The 17,849-nt window shown below is 41.8% G+C and overlaps 8 protein-coding genes and 1 non-coding gene across 9 annotated transcripts; 8 read left to right on the forward strand and 1 right to left on the reverse strand. All coding sequences in view use genetic code 12, as the record gives it.

The window, feature by feature from the left end:
* Positions 1-642: 642 nt before the first annotated feature.
* On the forward strand, positions 643-714 carry FOB63_005529. The gene has a single exon. It is a non-coding gene; the product is annotated as a tRNA-Gly (tRNA).
* A 301-nt stretch (positions 715-1,015) lies between these two features.
* On the forward strand, positions 1,016-3,529 carry FOB63_001643 (uncharacterized protein; the record flags this gene model as incomplete). Its single annotated transcript, XM_002618240.2, has 1 exon — positions 1,016-3,529. The coding sequence occupies one exon, from the start codon at positions 1,016-1,018 to the stop codon at positions 3,527-3,529; it is 2,514 nt and encodes an 837-aa protein (XP_002618286.2).
* A 919-nt stretch (positions 3,530-4,448) lies between these two features.
* On the forward strand, positions 4,449-5,402 carry NPL3 (mRNA-binding protein; the record flags this gene model as incomplete). Its single annotated transcript, XM_002618239.2, has 1 exon — positions 4,449-5,402. The coding sequence occupies one exon, from the start codon at positions 4,449-4,451 to the stop codon at positions 5,400-5,402; it is 954 nt and encodes a 317-aa protein (XP_002618285.1).
* A 348-nt stretch (positions 5,403-5,750) lies between these two features.
* On the forward strand, positions 5,751-6,518 carry FOB63_001645 (arylformamidase; the record flags this gene model as incomplete). Its single annotated transcript, XM_002618237.2, has 1 exon — positions 5,751-6,518. The coding sequence occupies one exon, from the start codon at positions 5,751-5,753 to the stop codon at positions 6,516-6,518; it is 768 nt and encodes a 255-aa protein (XP_002618283.2).
* Positions 6,519-6,810: 292 nt separating this feature from the next.
* Positions 6,811-7,593, forward strand: TIF35 (translation initiation factor eIF3 subunit g; the record flags this gene model as incomplete). The annotated part of the gene is made up of 1 exon (XM_002618236.2): positions 6,811-7,593. The coding sequence occupies one exon, from the start codon at positions 6,811-6,813 to the stop codon at positions 7,591-7,593; it is 783 nt and encodes a 260-aa protein (XP_002618282.1).
* Positions 7,594-8,025: 432 nt separating this feature from the next.
* FOB63_001647 (uncharacterized protein) lies at positions 8,026-10,485 on the forward strand (the record flags this gene model as incomplete). Its single annotated transcript, XM_002618235.2, has 1 exon — positions 8,026-10,485. The coding sequence occupies one exon, from the start codon at positions 8,026-8,028 to the stop codon at positions 10,483-10,485; it is 2,460 nt and encodes an 819-aa protein (XP_002618281.2).
* Positions 10,486-10,580: 95 nt separating this feature from the next.
* On the reverse strand, positions 10,581-14,057 carry IRR1 (Irr1p; the record flags this gene model as incomplete). The annotated part of the gene is made up of 1 exon (XM_002618234.2): positions 10,581-14,057. The coding sequence occupies one exon, from the start codon at positions 14,055-14,057 to the stop codon at positions 10,581-10,583; it is 3,477 nt and encodes a 1,158-aa protein (XP_002618280.2).
* Positions 14,058-14,542: 485 nt separating this feature from the next.
* FOB63_001649 (uncharacterized protein) lies at positions 14,543-16,213 on the forward strand (the record flags this gene model as incomplete). Its single annotated transcript, XM_002618233.2, has 1 exon — positions 14,543-16,213. One exon carries the CDS (start codon positions 14,543-14,545, stop codon positions 16,211-16,213), a length of 1,671 nt encoding a protein of 556 aa, XP_002618279.1.
* Positions 16,214-16,489: 276 nt separating this feature from the next.
* FOB63_001650 (tRNA-5-taurinomethyluridine 2-sulfurtransferase) lies at positions 16,490-17,713 on the forward strand (the record flags this gene model as incomplete). The annotated part of the gene is made up of 1 exon (XM_002618232.2): positions 16,490-17,713. The coding sequence occupies one exon, from the start codon at positions 16,490-16,492 to the stop codon at positions 17,711-17,713; it is 1,224 nt and encodes a 407-aa protein (XP_002618278.1).
* Between the last annotated feature and the right edge of the window lie 136 nt (positions 17,714-17,849).

Raw genomic sequence — 17,849 nt, forward strand, 5'->3', positions numbered from 1 at the left:
AACAGAGACTCTCGATCATCTAAGGTGATACTTTCTTCACTCGTACGATTATAAAAAAAGTCAATTGTGACTCAAATACGCAAAGGGTGCATGCAGATCGTCATGCAATTTCCAACTTTATTCTTAGATTTCGTTTGTATGTTGAAGTTTACTATTGGATATTTTCATTCAGATCCTCGTATATCCACAAAGGAAACGCGAGTGTGTGAACTTTTTTTGGACGCAACACAGTGCATATGCATAATACATTAAACAATCTTCCCTTCTGCATGGGCATTTCTATATTTTTTAGCCGTCTATAAGCTGATCTTCGATAAGTGCAGTATATTCTAGGTGATTTAGAACCCAATCAAGTTTTCATTTCCCAGTCAACATTACCGTTTTCAATTGTTCAAGAAACGAGCCAATAGTGCAACAATTCTTTAACAATAATCAGGACTCGCTCGATTCTCTAATTATATGACTACTTGTTGGCTGGACTGGATTTGATAAAAACAGAGATACTGATGTGGCCTTTCAAAAATCACTTTGAGGGGCACCCCGATATTAGTATCTTTGAAAACTGTAATGGATTAAACTCTACTCCAAAAATATAAGTATTTGACAAGGCATATGGCATAATATACTAAAACTCACGAAGCGGGGTGGTTGGTGTAATGGTTAGCATTTCTGCCTTCCAAGCAGGAGACATGGGTTCGATTCCCGTACCACTCACTTTTTTTGGGGAATGCTTCCCCGTAAGTCCAGTGCTTGTTTTTTTGTTTTTCTTTTCTCTTTTTTACCTTTCTCTTTGTACCACCAAGCAACTCATTTCAGGTTGAACCGTTTGGCCTCATGTAGTTTCTGACAAATGGGAACTGATGTGTCATGTACGAAGCTGCATGATCCGGAAACGTTTCCCTTTTGGCGCCTCACGCGTTTACTTCAAATGCGGAGATATACCTCACTGCTGGCATTATAAAATCGATGAACCCCACTCCTAATGTCTACCTAAACAAAAAAAATACAGTACGCAATGGTCAATCACTTTTCTCAATTGAAGGGCTGGAGATACCGCAAATTAGGTGAGGATCTGTGGAATCAATCAGCTCCGAAGGCATGCACTGAAATTCATGCGGATTTGCTCCACAATAAAGAGATACCTGATCCTTTTCTTGACATGAATGAGAAAGACATTCAATGGGTTGGAGAGACAGATTGGGAGTACTACACAGAATTTGATGCAGCTAAAGAATTGGAGAAGTCGGCTCACGTTCAGTTGGAATTCCAAGGTTTGGACACTTTTGCTACCGTATATGTCAATGATGTTAAGATTTTGACTACTGAGAATATGTTTGTCTCACACAAAGTTGATGTGAAAGATATTCTTCACTATGGGAAAAATAATATCATCAAGATCTCTTTCAAGAGTGCTTTGAAAGTTGCACGGGATTTGGAAAAGATTCATGGCGCGGGAGTTTGTTGGAACGGAGAAAGCTGCCGGTTGCAAATTAGAAAAGCTCAATACACTTTTGGATGGGATTGGGGACCAATAGTCATGACTTGCGGCCCATCGAAACCGATTTTGCTTCACGCCTTTGACAACGCCATCGAAGATGTATTTGTGGATGTTTGCGTTGATAATGAGCTTAATGCGGACATTAATGTGCACATATCACTTGTAACTTCGCAGAAGGTGGAAGCCAAGATCTCTGTGGTTTCACCTGATGGAGCAATTGTGAAAGAGCAAGTGAAATCTGGGATAGGCTCAGGCACACACTCTGTCCATGTCTCTATCGAGAAGCCGAAATTATGGTTCCCATGGACTATCGGGACACCTAACCTCTACACTTTCAAAGTTGAGATTGTAGACAGTAATGGAATCGAAGACCGTTTTGAAAAGAAGATAGGTCTTCGTAAGGTTGAACTTGTACAAGAACCCGTGGAAGACGAAAAAGGCACGAGCTTCTATTTCAAAGTAAATGGAACTCCAGTGTTTTCTGTTGGAGCCAACTGGATTCCAGCTCACTCCATTCCAACCTTGCTTTCAGAAGCAGACTACACCCAATGGCTTGAACTAGCAAAGATGGGAAACCAAAACATGATTAGAGTTTGGGCTGGAGGGTTTTACGAAACAGATGTATTCTATGACGAGTGTGACAGATTAGGAATCATGGTTTGGCAAGACTTCATGTTTGCATGTGGGCAATACCCAGCGTATGACAGTTTTATTGAAAACGTCAAGCTGGAAGTCCATCTGCAACTACTCAGATTGAGGCATCACGCATGCTTAACACTTTTTGCTGGGAATAATGAGGATTATCAGATCGCTGAACAGTCTTGTCTAGAATGGGATCCTCATGATCATTCTGGGGATTACAGCAAGACTCTGTTTCCTGCCCGAAAAATCTATGAGATTGTTCTACCTAAGCTAATGAAAGATTACTTACCATCAGTTCCATACCATCCAGGCTCACCATGGAGTGGAGATCTTCCTACATTTGACCCTACAGTGGGCGATTTACATCAATGGAATGTCTGGCACGGCAGTCAGGAGAAGTATCAGGACTGGTACAAGCTTGGAGGTCGCTTCGTATCTGAGTTCGGGATGGAAGGACTTCCATGTATGCAAACATTCAAAGACTGTATCACAGATGAGAAGCAAATTTATCCTCAAAGTGAGTATGTGGACCATCATAATAAAGCTGATGGATTCGAAAGGAGATTGGCGCTCTATGTGATTGAAAATATCAAAATGTCATCATTTGATATGGAATCTTGGATTTATGCCACGCAATTGATGCAAGCTGAGTGTTTAGCTTATGCGTATCGATGTTGGAGAAGAAACTGGAAGCACGATGGGAAGAGGAGTACGGGAGGAATTTTAGTATGGCAGCTCAATGACTGCTGGCCGACTACATCGTGGGCTATCGTTGATTTTTTCAAGCGTCCTAAACTCGCTTATTACGCAGTGAAAAGAGAATCGCAATCAATTTCAATCGGTATGTATAGAAATGTTCATGGCAAAGAGGACAACGAGCATGCCATTGGAAAACCACACGATTACAAAAAACATTCATACAGCCTTGATATATGGGGGGCTAATGCGCAATTGGAGGATGTCTCTGGCCATTTGAGTGTTTCTCTTTACGATGTTGAATCGGGAAAAAAGTTATCCACTCTAGTCGATCAAAAGGTCACTATTAAAGCCAATGGCGTTTCTGAATTTTTCTCCAAACTCAAGCTTCCCCAGGATGGTCATGTGGTAGTATACGCCCGTTTCGTGGATTCTGTTGGAAAGATCACAACAACAGCCGATTGGCCTCAGCCATTGAAGTATTTGCTGATGCCAGATCGCAACGTTTCTGTCAAAGTTTGTGAAGGATATCTCTTATTATCAGCAGAAAAGCCTACGAAGTCAGTTGAAATATTGCTTAACGACCGTGTCTTGGAAGATAATGGTTTTGATCTTTTCCCTGGTGACGATAAGAAGGTACACGTTGAGGGCCTTAATTCACACGAGAAAGTGGCTATCAGGTATTATCAATAACGACGGAAATTCCGTATAATTCAGATAAGCCATGATGACATATAAAGGAGTAGACGAGTATCCGAAATGTACATTTCCAGCCTATTTCTGGGATGATCTGTAAACTCACAAAAATCGTCGTGCTGAAACTATGTTCGAAGAAACTTGAACAGCAGGGTTGACATTTTTAGTCCATGTGGAGTAAGTGCTTTGTTGTCATTATTATGATATAAGAGTTAAGATTTCGTCTTTGCTTTCCTGAACAAGCCAGTCAAAGATTCACGGGAATTGGAGTACTGCTATCTTCAATACAAATGGTACAGTTCCTTTCTCCTTTTTAGACAAAATGTTTCAAAACCTGGCGGTTCATATCATCCTGGAGTTACTCTATTATAGACAATTCAGGGGTTATTTCATACTTGAAAAAAGGAATGTTCGTCTATATTCTCAAAGGCATATTTTATGGATTTTCGCTTACTACATTCCTTAGATCCAAATGTACGATTCATGACGTAGGCATCTGGTCTTCCTAGAGACGGCCGATTCTCGGAACTGATTTTACATAGACACATATTGGTTTCATTTCTCTCTTTACTGCATTGTTAATAGTCCATACTTCCACTTCCCTCCACGATTATTCTCAGGATACACTTTCCGCAGAAGGTAACATTGTGAAAACACGCCAGTAAACTGACAAAACTAAAATTCTACCTCAGCGCTATGGAATAATAGATAAATAACGATAACTAGTACAAAAGTAAAAGAGGACACAACCAGAAAGAATGATAATTTAGCACATACAAAAATGGTGGTTAATCCTGTCCATACGCCCATGTGGCCCTAAGCTAACCCGCCCTCAAAGAAAACCTGCACACACTAATCCATCGGGGTATTTGCCCATTTTGTTCGCGCAACCTTTTTCTCTTTTTCTTAAACAACAATGTCCGACGAATACCCAGACGCTGGATCCCCATCCCAAGACTTCGACGCTTCTATCCAAGACCGTTCCCCTTCGCCTGCTGCTGAAGAGCGTGCTCAAGGAACAAATGCTCCTCAGTCTACAGAGCCAAACAAGCTTTTCGTCAGACCTTTGGGTTACGAAACATCGCGTGAGATGGTTGAGGCCCACTTCTCTGAGGTTGGTCCTCTTGTGGATGTGCAAATGATGCGCGGCTACGCTTTCATTACTTATGAGAACCCTCTGGACGCTACCCGTGCTGTGGACACATTGACCAACACTGATCTTGGTGGCGCTCCTTTGCAAATCGAGTTTGCTCGTGAGAAGAGGGAGGACACTCGTGGCCAACACCGTGCGAAGGCCACAAACTTGCCTGAGGGCACTGCTTGGCAGGACTTCAAGGACTTCGTCAGAGAGAAAACCGGATGCTCCCCAACTTTTGCTAAGGTCTTCCGTGACTACGACAGCGGCAACACCATTGGTGCTCTCGAGTTTTCTTCTGCTGACGAGCTCCAAAAGGCCATTTCTGAGTTGAACGAGGCTGACTTCAACGGCTCTGTTTTGGCAATTGAAGAAGACACCTCGCCTTTTGTTCCACCAAAGAGAAGAGACTTCGGTGACTTCAGAGGCGGCCGTGGCGGCAGAGGTGGTCGTGGTGGTAGAGGCGGTCGTGGCGGTTACAGAGACGACTTTAGAGGTGGCTTCAGAGATGACCGTGGTGGCTTCAGAGGTGGCCGCGGCGGCGGTTTCAGAGGTGGCCGTGGTGGCTTCAGAGAAGACCGTGGTGGCTTTAGAGATGACCATGGTGGCTTTAGAGGCGGCAGAGGCGGTTTCAGAGGCGGAAGAGGCGGCTACGACCGTGGCGAATACCACGGTGACCGTGAGAATTTCGACAGAGACTCGTACTCGCGTGACAGATCCCCTACTCGTTACTGATGATTTTTTTTCGAAGATTGGAGGGTTTTTGACTGGCTCCGGGATTAGCGAATCTGATGGCTCAAAATTGATGTATAATCCTTTGTATAACCGAAAACGATAACGTGGAAAACAATAGGGACTCTGAGGGTGAACTGATATCAAGTGTGGGCGAAAAATTCTTCAAGCGGGACTTGAAGAGGTCTATGAGCAAGGATTGTTGTCTGTTTAATTTTTTTTTTTTTTTTTTTTTTTGATCTTTTATGGTCTCTTGGTGAACAAGTGCAATATAAGCGTCCTGTACCAGATTCAATTGGTACAGGTCTTGATGTCGCTACTACCAATAATTCTGTTGTAGTCTTTTCTTCAATGACAAGTATATCAAAAGAGATCGCTTACGGTACACACCCGTTGCAGAGGATCAAGTTCTTTCATTACTCTCCTGCCAATACTCAGTGTTTAGTTTTCGTCCATGGTGGAGCATGGAGAGATCCAACAAATACGTATGATGACTTCAAGCAACTAGCACAGCATCTCCAGTCGCAGATACCGAACTTCAATTTTGTTGGAGTCAACTACAGACTCTCGCCTGAAGTAAAACATCCTGAGCATCTAATGGATTTAGGTGCGGCTTTGCTGTTTCTTAGCACCAGTTATAATATGTCAAACTGCGTGTTGCTAGGCCATTCTGTGGGCGCCACATTGTTGATGCAATTGGTGAACTACAACAAGATCATAGAGCTTGTGGGCGTGACTGTTCCCGCTCCACTCGCAGTCAAGATTTCGGGAATGGTTTTCGTGGATGGGATTTATGACATGGTGGATCTCATAGAAGAATATGGGTCACTGTACGAGGAATTTGTGGACAATGCTTTCACTAATGCAGACGGGTATATTAATGCGCTGCAAATGACGTGGAAGTGTAAAGATAACTTTGATGCAAAGTTTAAGATACTTGTGGTTCAATCTCTCGAAGACGAGTTGCTCAGCCTTCGACAGACAAAGCGATTTGTCGAGTATTTAAAGAATCAGGAAGTCATTTACGAGCTTGATACTGGAGACTGGGGTCGCCACGAAGAGGTTTATAGACGAGAGGAGTTAGCGCAGACAGTGAGAAAATACTTAGAAAGTCTATGAATGAAATGCATTTGATGTGATGAGGAAAAGAATCAAACATCAAAAACAAAAAAAAAAATAGAAAGACACACGCAAACAAAAGATGAAGAGGAATTTTAAAACACTGCAGTCTTATACAAAGTAGTTTACAGATATTTCACTTTCAAACTAGAGAAGCGTATGGTTCGTAGTATATACTAGGATAACTGACCGTAGCGATGTACTGCACGGAAGTCGTGGGGCAGAGCAAAATTTTCCACACACGGCAGGTCTAGTTACTACAAGCACTCGAAAGAAACACAGAAAAAGCAACATGTTTCAGTCGTGGGCAGATGCCGAGGATGATATCCCAACACCAGAGGTTACCGTCAACCCAGACGGAACCAAGACGGTGATCAGTTACAGATTAAACGCCAAGGGCCAAAAAGTGAAGATCACTCAGAAAATCAAAGAGGTCAAGGTTAAGGAAAGAGTGCACCCTTCCATTGCCATCCGTAGAGGATGGGCCAAATACGGGAAAGAAAAGCATACGCCACCAGGTCCAGACACCAGAACGACGCAGTTGGGTGAGAAGGTTGAGTTGAAACTCGGAGCCTCTTGGAAAGAACTTGAGAAGAAAGAAGAGGAAGAAAAGTTGGAACAAAAGGCCAGCTTGGTCAGCACACAGAGACTCAGATGTAGAACATGTGAGGGTGACCATTTCACATCCAAATGTCCTTTCAAGGATACATTGGGCGCTGAAACCGCTGGTGGCGCTGGTACTCCAGAACCTTCTGAGTCGGGCAAATATGTTCCAGCACACTTGAGAAAGGATGCTCCTTCGAAGGAGTCTAGAGATGACTCGTGCACATTGAGAATCTCCCAGTTGAATACATTTGTCAACGAACAAATGTTAAGGGAAGAGTTGTTGGCCAAGTACGGCCCATTGCAGAGAGCCACCGTTCTCTACAACAAGGAGACAGGCGAGTCCAGAGGATTTGCCTTTGTTACATTTGCTACGGAACAAAAGGCCGCCCAGGCATTGGAGGAGTTGAACGGCAAGGGTTACCACTCGTTGATTTTGAGGTTGGAGTGGTCCAAGAGAAAGAAGACCTAGTTATAGCATTGGAATTGGTACATCACGACGCGAATACTTGCAGCTGTAGCCCAGCACTGTCAGTGTTGAAGGGAGAAATGGTGCGATACCTTCCACCTATAGAAACATTGTCCTTTAACTAACTGCACTCTTAAAATAGCAATAATGATAATTCAACTCGCCCTTTAATGCGAGCGGACTCAAACGGATCCGCAAATCAATCCGATATTATTAAGTTAGAGCAGGCGATCCCTCACTTGTTTTTTGTAGTGAAATATCGACCGGATATAATTGATATACCCGAAAGTCCGTTCACGCAACAGTTGCCCACATCCGGCACAAAAGTTGTGCAGCGACTACCGATAGGACTCCAATTAGTCCTGGGAAACAACAGCCAAAACGAGACGACTTTCCAAATTCATACCGCGGTTCATCCGGAGACCTTTCAGAAACATGTCGCAACATTCTGTTTCTTCTAAGAAACTGGAGAATGACCCTTCATTGGCCAAGCGCATTGTGCATAAAATCCTAAACAGAAAGCCTCTGTCTCCGAGCTCCTCCCACAAGAGAACAAATAGTTCAGGGTCTGAGACCCAATCGAGAGAAAACCAGAGACTAAAGACACCAGGAAATATTCGGGCCATTTTGGACACGGATTCTTTCATTGGTGACGATGACTCCATTTACGATTCTGGCGAAGAATCGGAACATCACGACGTGATGCTGAATGGTGGTGACTTGGTGACTGATGAAAAGGATTTGGACGTTCACAAAAACGATAAGGTGGAATTTCCCATGTTCAAAAATGGCAACGAAAAAAGTGACGAAGATATGCCGTGGGCTGGACTCACTTACGGTGCGTTGGTGGCACCGAAATACGTGCGGGTCACTCGAAGGAGCAAAAAGAGCCCGCGGCTCCTAAACAATGTCTTTCTCGCTCAAGAGTTTCGGTGTACACCTAATGAATCCAAGCATTCCGACCCGGATTCGGATGATGACAAGGATATGTCATTTGAGACAAACAATGGGTACGACAAGCCCCCAAAAGGAATGAACGAAGACGAAATTCTTGTCATGGAGTTTAGCCGAGATGGCAAGTATCTTGCGGTTGCAGGACGTGATGCCAGAATCACCGTCTTTCAAGTTATATCTTCTCCATTGAGCAGATTGCAGTACAAAAACCACGAAGCAGGTCAAGAAGAGCGTTCAAGAAAGAAGCGACTGAAGATCTATGGGTCTGCGCCAGTTTTCCATAAAGTCCCGGTGCGTGTGTTTGAAGGACACACCTCTACCGTCATTTCTTTGGATTGGAGTAAAAACAACTTCTTGATATCCGGTAGTATGGACAGTACAGCCAAATTGTGGAACGTGGAAAGACAGGATTGTCTTGAAACCTTCAGACACGAAGATTTTGTTACAGCTGTTAAGTTTCATCCTAATGATGACCGCTTTTTTGTAAGCGGTAGTCTTGATAACTGTGTGCGGCTCTGGTCTGTTCTTGAATCCAGTGTTACATACACCAAGAATTTAGGGGTCGATGTTCTTATTACAGCTCTAGCATTCAATGCTCCAGGAAACTACTGTATGGTGGGTGGATTTAATGGCTCGCTTTTTGTTCTAGAAACAAACGGCCTTCATTACGTCCATCGGCTTGAAGTCAAAGAAAAGGCACACATAACTCCATTTAGTCACAAGAATGATAATAAAATCACGGGAATCAAAGTTTTTGAGAATGACTCCGCTGTCGATGTTCCCAAAAATGATCTTGCGAAGTACAACATATTGATAACAACAAATGATTCTAGAATCAGATTGATCGACTTGAGACAAAAAAAACTTGTCACCAGGTTCAAAGGAAGCTCTAATCCGAACTCGTCGATTGTTGCTTCTTTGAGTGAAGACTGTCGATACGTTATTTCGGGCTCGGAGGATCACTGTTGTTATGTATGGGAGAACAACAACTCCATCATTAACAACAAATTACGACTGGCTTTGAAGGAGATTTATATTGAGGGTAAAAGTCATATGAATGAAAAGCATAAGCGTGTTGCAAAGTTGTTCCATGAGAATAAACTATGGAAAAAGCTTAACATGCAAAAATTCGTCGAAGATGTTAATGGTCAGATGTACGTGGCGAATGAGAACAATAGTTATTCCAGTTTCCATGCTCATCACTCTCGAGTGAACGTCGCTCTATTTGCTCCTGAAAATACGAAAAAGCTACTTGAGTTCTCTGATGACATAATCTACGATCTTGCGAAGAGAGCTCCAAAATTAGCCAAAGCGGGAATTTATCCTCCACGGCATAAAAACTTCTCATTTCCTCCTTCTACGGGCCTTAATGATGGCCACATTATCGTCACATGCGACTCGACAGGTCTTATCCGGGTGTATCGCCAAGATTCTGCTTACTATGTACGTAAAAGTCTTGTTGAGCTTCGAAAAAACTGCACTCACATCCCTGTTAGTAATCCAACTCCAGAATCAACTGGTATCAACTCGAGATTGATGAAAACTACAAGTTTGAGTCCAACATACGAAACAGCAATGTCACTCGATACTGGTTTATCATTAAAGACAAAGTTTCTGAACAAACTAAAACCTACGTCACAAAGAGTACACACAGCACCGCATCTTATTGGGGATTTACCTAGGCAACTATCTTCTAGAACTCTTGATTGCTCCATAAACGGCGATGATAACAAGAATCTTATAACACTGGCATCACTGGTCAGCTTACGGAATCTCAACAAATCTGCTCAAAAGGACAGAACTCCTGCCTTCAAGTTCTTGTTGACTCCCAATGCCAATGATAACAAAAGTATAGCAAGTGCTGAGAGGTTGGAGTTTGAGCCAAGCCATGTTCATGTGGTAAATATTGCAGGAGACGAACACTCTCAAACCCTGCAGTAAATGGGGCCAACGCTCTCCTCAGTTCGTGACAAACCTCGCCAAACTTATTATGGTGTAGTAATAGTTCATTGTATAAGGGTGTTGAATCTTTTCTTTCATGAACCTTCAGTTTCGGTAGTAACAACTTGAGCTGTTTCCTCGTTGTCAATACGAGTGGTTCGGCTTTCTTGGTTTAGCTCATCATCAACGATCTTGCCGAACAATCCGCCAAATTTTTGGCCGTTAAGCCGTATTCTTTTGATAACAATCGCAGGAAAGGCGTCAACTTTAGACATGGAAAGTAATTTCACCGAATATACACAAAGATCCTTCTCAATACCCCACATAATCTGCTCTTCACGTGCGGACCGTTTTGCCTTTGCTGAAGCTTCCTGAGCTCTTTCCGCAACAGTAGGATCAAATCCTCGGCCTTCATCTTCTGCATCATCCTCAATATCACTGGAAGCGAATGCGGTAGCTTCGTAAAAGATTTCTGTTTCCTTATCCTTCTCCTCATGCTTGCTGAGTTCATCTTCTATACTGTCAATATAATCATCGTAGTTGATATCATCGAGTTCACCACGTTCCAAGGAAATCTCACGCGCTTTAGCCAACTTTGATTCTTGAATGAAAAAGACATTCAATAACGCCGATTGCAACCCTGTATGCATGTTGTCTTGGATATAGGGTCCTAGCCTCTCATTACTTTCAAAAATTTCTTGGAAGTGTTTAAAAACATTTCGCCCTTTAAGTTTTCTGTAAAATGTTCTTAGAGAAACTATCACATCAGCAATTTTGAAAGAGAAGACTTTCTCTAGGTCAATAAGTTTCCTTATTAATTTTGTCATTGCCCCGTCAGAGTCGGAAGTTGTACTATTGAGCCCTTTCAACGACTCATCAACCGAGACGAAAATACGTGATACATCCCTTAACAATAGACAATGCTCGTCCAAAAACATTCCAATATTGATCGAAGCGGCAGAATCATCATTGCTAGCATACATTAGATCTTCAAGTTTCCAGCACAAGCTTAATGCAATTAGATCGAGGGTCGCGGACCAACAGCTCTCCATTTCCGTCAGGATTTTCAAGTAGTTATTTGGCCAAAATTTAATGAGAGATTGAAATTCAACGTTCGACAACACTTTCGTCTGTAGAACTTCCAATAGGCTATTCTCTAGGTTGAGAATTGGTTCAGCTATGAACTTATTGATGTTCATGACCTTCTCAAGTTGGCTCAATTTGAGTATGCTAGCATTTGCTTTCAACATTTTGTTACAAAGAACTTTCTGGTCAGGTGGTAAATCAAACTCTTCGTCTTCTTCAACAAAATCTTCCATGGGTCCATTCTCATTGAGTGCCTCAATTGCTTCGGATGAAAGAGAAATTACCAAGTCCTCCAACTTTAATTGAATACTGGAATTTAAAGCCGGATTTGACACCCTTTCTCGTCTTTGATCTTCATAACTGCCCAATAAAATCAGGAAATAATCATCAAATACTGCTTTGATGTGTTCATTTTGCTCATCGATATCAGCAAACATCGATAAGATTCTGCCTTGTAGGCCATTGTAAATCACTTCCTTCTCCATGTTAGCAAAAACCTGCGCAAGGGATATGTCCAAGGACAGCAACAAGTTGAATAGGCGCAAAAAGACGATGTATGAATCTACTGAGTTACTCAGAAGCCTTTCAAGATCAGACAAATATAATGCGAGAACGGGTAGAGCATTACTAATGTTATCTGAACTATGCGATTCCTCTTGTTTCCTTGAATTCTTTTTTGACAGTATGCAAATAAAGGATCCTAAGATCAAACTTAAGAAGGCGTTCTTCTCTGCACCTCGAGCGACTTCTAACCTTTCTTTTAAAGTTTGCTCTGTAACTCTATCATAATCATCATTTGCATTATCAATAGTACCAAAGGATACCGAAGAAATATCGCAAAGGAGATACTGGACAAGAACTTCCCAACTGCCCTGAAAGCTTGGTAAGGAATACATAACCAGGAATAAATCAGAAATTAAATCATCAGGAAAAGGTTTTGTAGGTGTAACAGAAACCAAAGAGCGCTTCGAGTCGGTATAATCTTGGAATGATGTTTGCAAGAACAGAATCAAAGCCTTATATCGAAGGCAAGTAGATAGATTAAGTTGGTCTTCGTCTTCACCAAACTTATGGGAGAAATGAGTAGAAAGAAACGATTCGAACTTCTCCATCTCTGAAGTCAGTTGCTCCAAACAGACTGCCTCCGCAAATTTGCACCACTCTCTTTTAGCTTTATTGGATAAAGCGTGTGTCATTTCTGCCAAAAAAAATCCAAACAGACCAATATCCAGTATATCTGAAGTTTCCAAAAAGCCTAACTTGAAAAGTTCGGTGTAAATACCAAAAAGATGGATTCTAATGCTCATTTGTTGCTCGCTCCACACCATGAGAATGAATTGCTTCTTGAACCTCTCCGTAAATTGTCGGAAACCAATTCCCATAGTTTCATTCCGAGCGCTTATATGTTTGTAAAGCTTGTGGATTATTTTAATTGCTTCCTCTCGTACGCTATCATTAGGATCAGAGATAAGCCAGCCAAAGTATCTTAAGTATTTAGCTTGAAAAAACATACTTTCATTGATTACCATCCAATTACCCAAAGCTCTCAAACATTCAACTCTGATCGCACTGTCAATATCACGGTAGCGATGTACGAAGACATTCAGAAATACATCACTCAAATATTCAATTAGGGTATCATGTTGAAGTTTAAAACTTTGTATGGTTTCTGATATGATCTCAATTTTTCTGTCTTGTGCCCTCTGGTTTCGCTTTGTTTTGTTATTTTTTGCATTATTCAATTGACGCAGCTGTTTCTCAAGTGAAATAGATAAGCTAACTGCTTGTTCACAAATCTGAGTTTGAATCGCCATGTGTACAACTGTGGAGACAAATCTAAATGGCCTAATAGTACTGCTCGACAATGCAGCCAACCATGATAAGATATCATTCATCATTGGTGAGGCCAAGGACGAATCGCCAGTGTCTTGTTCTTTATAGAGACATCCCTTTTCATGTGACACAGTGATTATGTTTTCAAAAAACTCAATAACATTTTGTCGAAAGAACTTGAGGTCCTTGTTTTTAGAGATGAAGGGATATTCATGGTATCTTTGCCTTTCAAAAAAAACTGCGATATCCGCAACAGTAGCATCTGCTGAATCATAATTTATCATATCATGCTCTTGAGCCAAATGATAGCATCCACAACATCTCAAAACCAAGTTGAAGAGCTCGGTGATGGCTTCGCTTTTGTTAGATTCAAAGTCGGACATCCACTGCTCCACCCATTCAAGAGCCAAGTCAGAGACAGCACATTCAGAATTAGACAATGCAATGTAAAGATTATTCTCCACAAAATCCGGATCTGGTTCAAAATTTGTGCGTGCCCTTTTATGACCACGAGCCCTCTTTTGGTTCTCTTCGGGTGGAGAATCGTATCCTTCATCGATAAAATCGCTTTCATTCCCAGAGTCAGAGATCTCAGCTGCATCCACAGATCTCTTTTCTGGTCTTCTGCTTGATCGTCTTGTAGCAGAGACCATATTGAATGATTTAGTATGAATGTATTGTTTCGTGTACTTAGCACAGACGCGTATTTGAAATGCGTACACGCGAATGAAACAAACTTAAAACAGAAGAGCAGACTGCCAAAATTATGGCATACATAGAAAATGGCTCGTTGGGAAAAACAGTAGCTTGACAAGAGGTGGGGCTAAAGGGACAAAGGAAGCCGTTTCTACAATATGAATATACCAGTCATTAAGCTAACATAAACGCAGCATGCCCTTCACATTCTAAGGCGACAACTGAACAGAATTCGAAACTTAGCTATATATTCATCAGTAAATTCCCTATTAGGAGGAGCTTGAAATCCAATAGAAATCACCATAGTTTGGGCCTTGACTTTTGAAAGACTGGCTGAGTTGGCTTCATTTTGATTTGGTCGTGTCCAAACAAGTCGTGCGAAAAGAGAAAACATCAAGGAAAAAACAAAACTCACGAACCGATCTTATTCAATACGTATAAAATGGCCACTCCTGCAGAATCCGAAAAGCCAGAAACCCCTGAAGTTGAAGACACACCGGTTGCAGAAACTGCAGAAGACTCTCAACCGCCAAAAGAGACTGAGCCGGTAGATCTTGAGAAATTGAGAGCTTCATTTCAAGAAAAGGCCAAAACATATTTGATTGAACAATCAAGACACGTTGTAATTCCATCGTTCTCAAAATGGTTTAATCTCAATGACGTTCATCAAATTGAAAAAAACCTGTTTCCGGATTTCTTTCCACCAAAGACACAAGACGGTGCTCCCAAATCAGTGTACAAGACACCCGAGACTTATCGAAACATGAGAGATTTCATGATCAACACTTACAGAATTAATCCAATTGAATACCTTACTGTCACTGCAGTTAGACGTAACTTGGCTGGTGATGTTGCCAGTATTATTCGCATTCATCGTTTCTTAGAGAAATGGGGCTTGATTAACTATCAGATTGACCCAAGAACCAAACCATCTCTCGTGGGACCACAATACACTGGACATTTCCAGATCACTTTGGATACACCTAAGGGGTTGGTTCCTTTCGTCCCAGAAGAAATTGCTGTGAACGAGAAAGAACCATCACAAGAAACTTCAGCCCCAGTTGCCCAAAAGCAGCCCTCCGAAGCTCCAGTCAAGCAAGAAGAAGAGGATATCCTGGTGATCCCTCTTAATATGGAAGTTACGCGCAATATTTTTGACGATTCGGTAAGCTCAAAGGCTGCCTCTTCTGTGCTGTACTTCTGCAATGAAACTTCGAATGATGTTTCAGACGTCAGATACCACAATTTGAAAAACACATCACTGGCTGGCAGTAATGTTGGCAATCTGATTATCAGCAAAGAATGTTTTGAACAAGGCTTGTTCCCGCTGAATTTCGTTTCTTCGGATTTTGTAAAGTTAGAGAAGAACTTGAAACAATCGCAATGGACGCCTCAGGAAATACTTTTGCTTTTAGAAGGTGTTGAGATGTATGCCAGCGTTGATGCAAACAGTCAATCTTTGTTTGTTAATAATAATGGGCAATGGGATCGTATCAGTGAACATGTTGCATCTAAAACTAGAGAGGAGTGTTTGATCAAGTTTTTGCAATTGCCAATTGAAGACAAGTACTTACACAAGCTAGTAAAGTCTGAAGATCAATCGAGCCGAGACACTGGCATTGATAAGGATACTATTGTTCAGGAAGTTGTCCGCAAATTAGTGGAGTCGAATGAAGGCAAGGATGTTGTGAACAAGAATGCACAGGTGAATTTACAAGAGGCAGTTCTCGATCAGACAAACTTGATCAATCAGGTTATCGAGTTGACATTGGAGAAGGTTGACGCGAAATTGAAGATTATCAATTACCTAGAAGCGGATTTGATGAAAACCGAGAATCTATTGAACTTGCAGCGCAAGCAAGCTTTGATCGAAAGATGGCTGAACTTCGAAAAGATTAATCAATTCAAAAAGGAAAATACACATCCGGAATTGAATTCTTTGTTGGACGACTTGTTGACACCCATCAATATCAACGAAATTAACAAATCGTTTAACAAGATTAAATTAGATACCGAATTGGCAGAAAGCACCCCCGAAACCGATAAGGCTGAAGAACCAGTTTTGCCCGTCAGTGTGACACAACCCAAAGCATATCAGTTCTGGTCTGCTTAGATGGTTACTCTGCAAAACACAGAGCAAGTCAGTGCTCGCCAATTTGGGATAAGCACAAAATGTCACCTCCTTTGTACAATATAGATAATCCCAGGGATTGCCGTATCAAGAAAATAACGGAAAGTATGCATTGTAGTCTCGGCCTTGACTAGTACAGTGGTGTGCAGATAAACGGCATCGGTGTGCATTTTGTGCTGCTTACGATAGGAATTGCAAATACAGATCGAATTTTTCTAGGACAATAACTTGATAAAAGAAAAAGTATATACCGATGTCATGTGGAGCCGAAGTTCTCTCTTGTTAAGGCAAAGCAAGCGATACGTGGCTTTTAATCAGTTTCAGAAACTAAATCCTCATCCATCAATTCCAGAGCCATTTGCTTACCAACAAGCAAAACCTCAGCAGAATGACGAAATCTACGTCGCTATGAGCTCTGGAGTAGATTCTTCAGTCACAGCTGCTCTTTATGCATCGAAGTACCCACATGTGAAAGGAATTTATATGGCTAACTGGTCACAGACTGCAAAATGCACGGAATCGGAGTGGAATGACGTGCAAAAGGTTTGCCAGCAGATCGGAATTCCCTGCGAGCGGGTAAATTTTGAGAAGGAGTATTGGGCAGATGTTTTCATGCCGATGATTGAAATGTATGAAAACGGGTTGACACCAAACCCAGATTTGGGTTGCAACAAGTACATCAAATTCGGCAAGATGATCGAGCACTTATCGAATAAGTACTCTACTCGGGAGAAGAAGTGGTGGCTTGCGACGGGTCACTATGCCAGAGTAGAAACTGCTAAAACTGGTCCTCGGCTTTTGAAGGCATACGATGCTAATAAAGATCAGTCCTATTATTTGGCCAGCACACCGTCTGAAGTTTTCAAGAATGTATTAATGCCTTTGGGACATTACACCAAACCACAAGTTCGGCAATTAGCTCAAGACTTTGGACTTCATACGGCATCTAAACCCGACTCCCAAGGACTTTGTTTTGTTAGCCCTGATCATTCTAAGTTCAGGCACTTTTTAGACGAGTTCATTCCGCCTAAACCAGGAAATATTATCACAGAAGACGGAAAAATTTGGGGAACACATAAGGGTCTTTGGCATGCTACAATAGGACAGAAACTGGGGATATCAATGCCTCAAGGTGACCCACAGTATCAAGGTGTTTGGTTTGTAAGCGAAAAGAGAATTGATACAAACGAGTTGGTCATTGTTCGTGGAGGAAATAATGAAAAGCTCTTCAAACTGATTTTGAAAGTCTGTGATTGGGAATGGTTGGGAGATGGGGAATTAGCTGCTACGAGCGACAACTTGCATATCCAGTTTCGATCTTTACAAGAGCCTGTTCCCATTCGAAGTCTAATTATGAAAGACAAAGGCGAGATAGATTTTCACCTTCATAAATCAGAAAGAGCCATGGCTCCAGGACAAAATGTGGTCTTGTACGATGGTTACAGAGTTCTAGGATCAGGAACACTCATAGAAACACAATAAAACTTGTACATAGCTGACGAGATTAACGATTCATACTAAAACGGTAAAAAAAACATTACATGAATTGAAAACATACTAAATGATAAACAGTATCCAGCAGAAGCTGTGCAAAAGTGTCCTCGAAGAATTAAACCCA

This window comes from Clavispora lusitaniae (genome assembly GCF_014636115.1).
Source record: "Clavispora lusitaniae strain FDAARGOS_655 chromosome Unknown tig00000038_pilon, whole genome shotgun sequence".
In the NCBI taxonomy this organism is placed as follows: domain Eukaryota; kingdom Fungi; phylum Ascomycota; class Pichiomycetes; order Serinales; family Metschnikowiaceae; genus Clavispora; species Clavispora lusitaniae.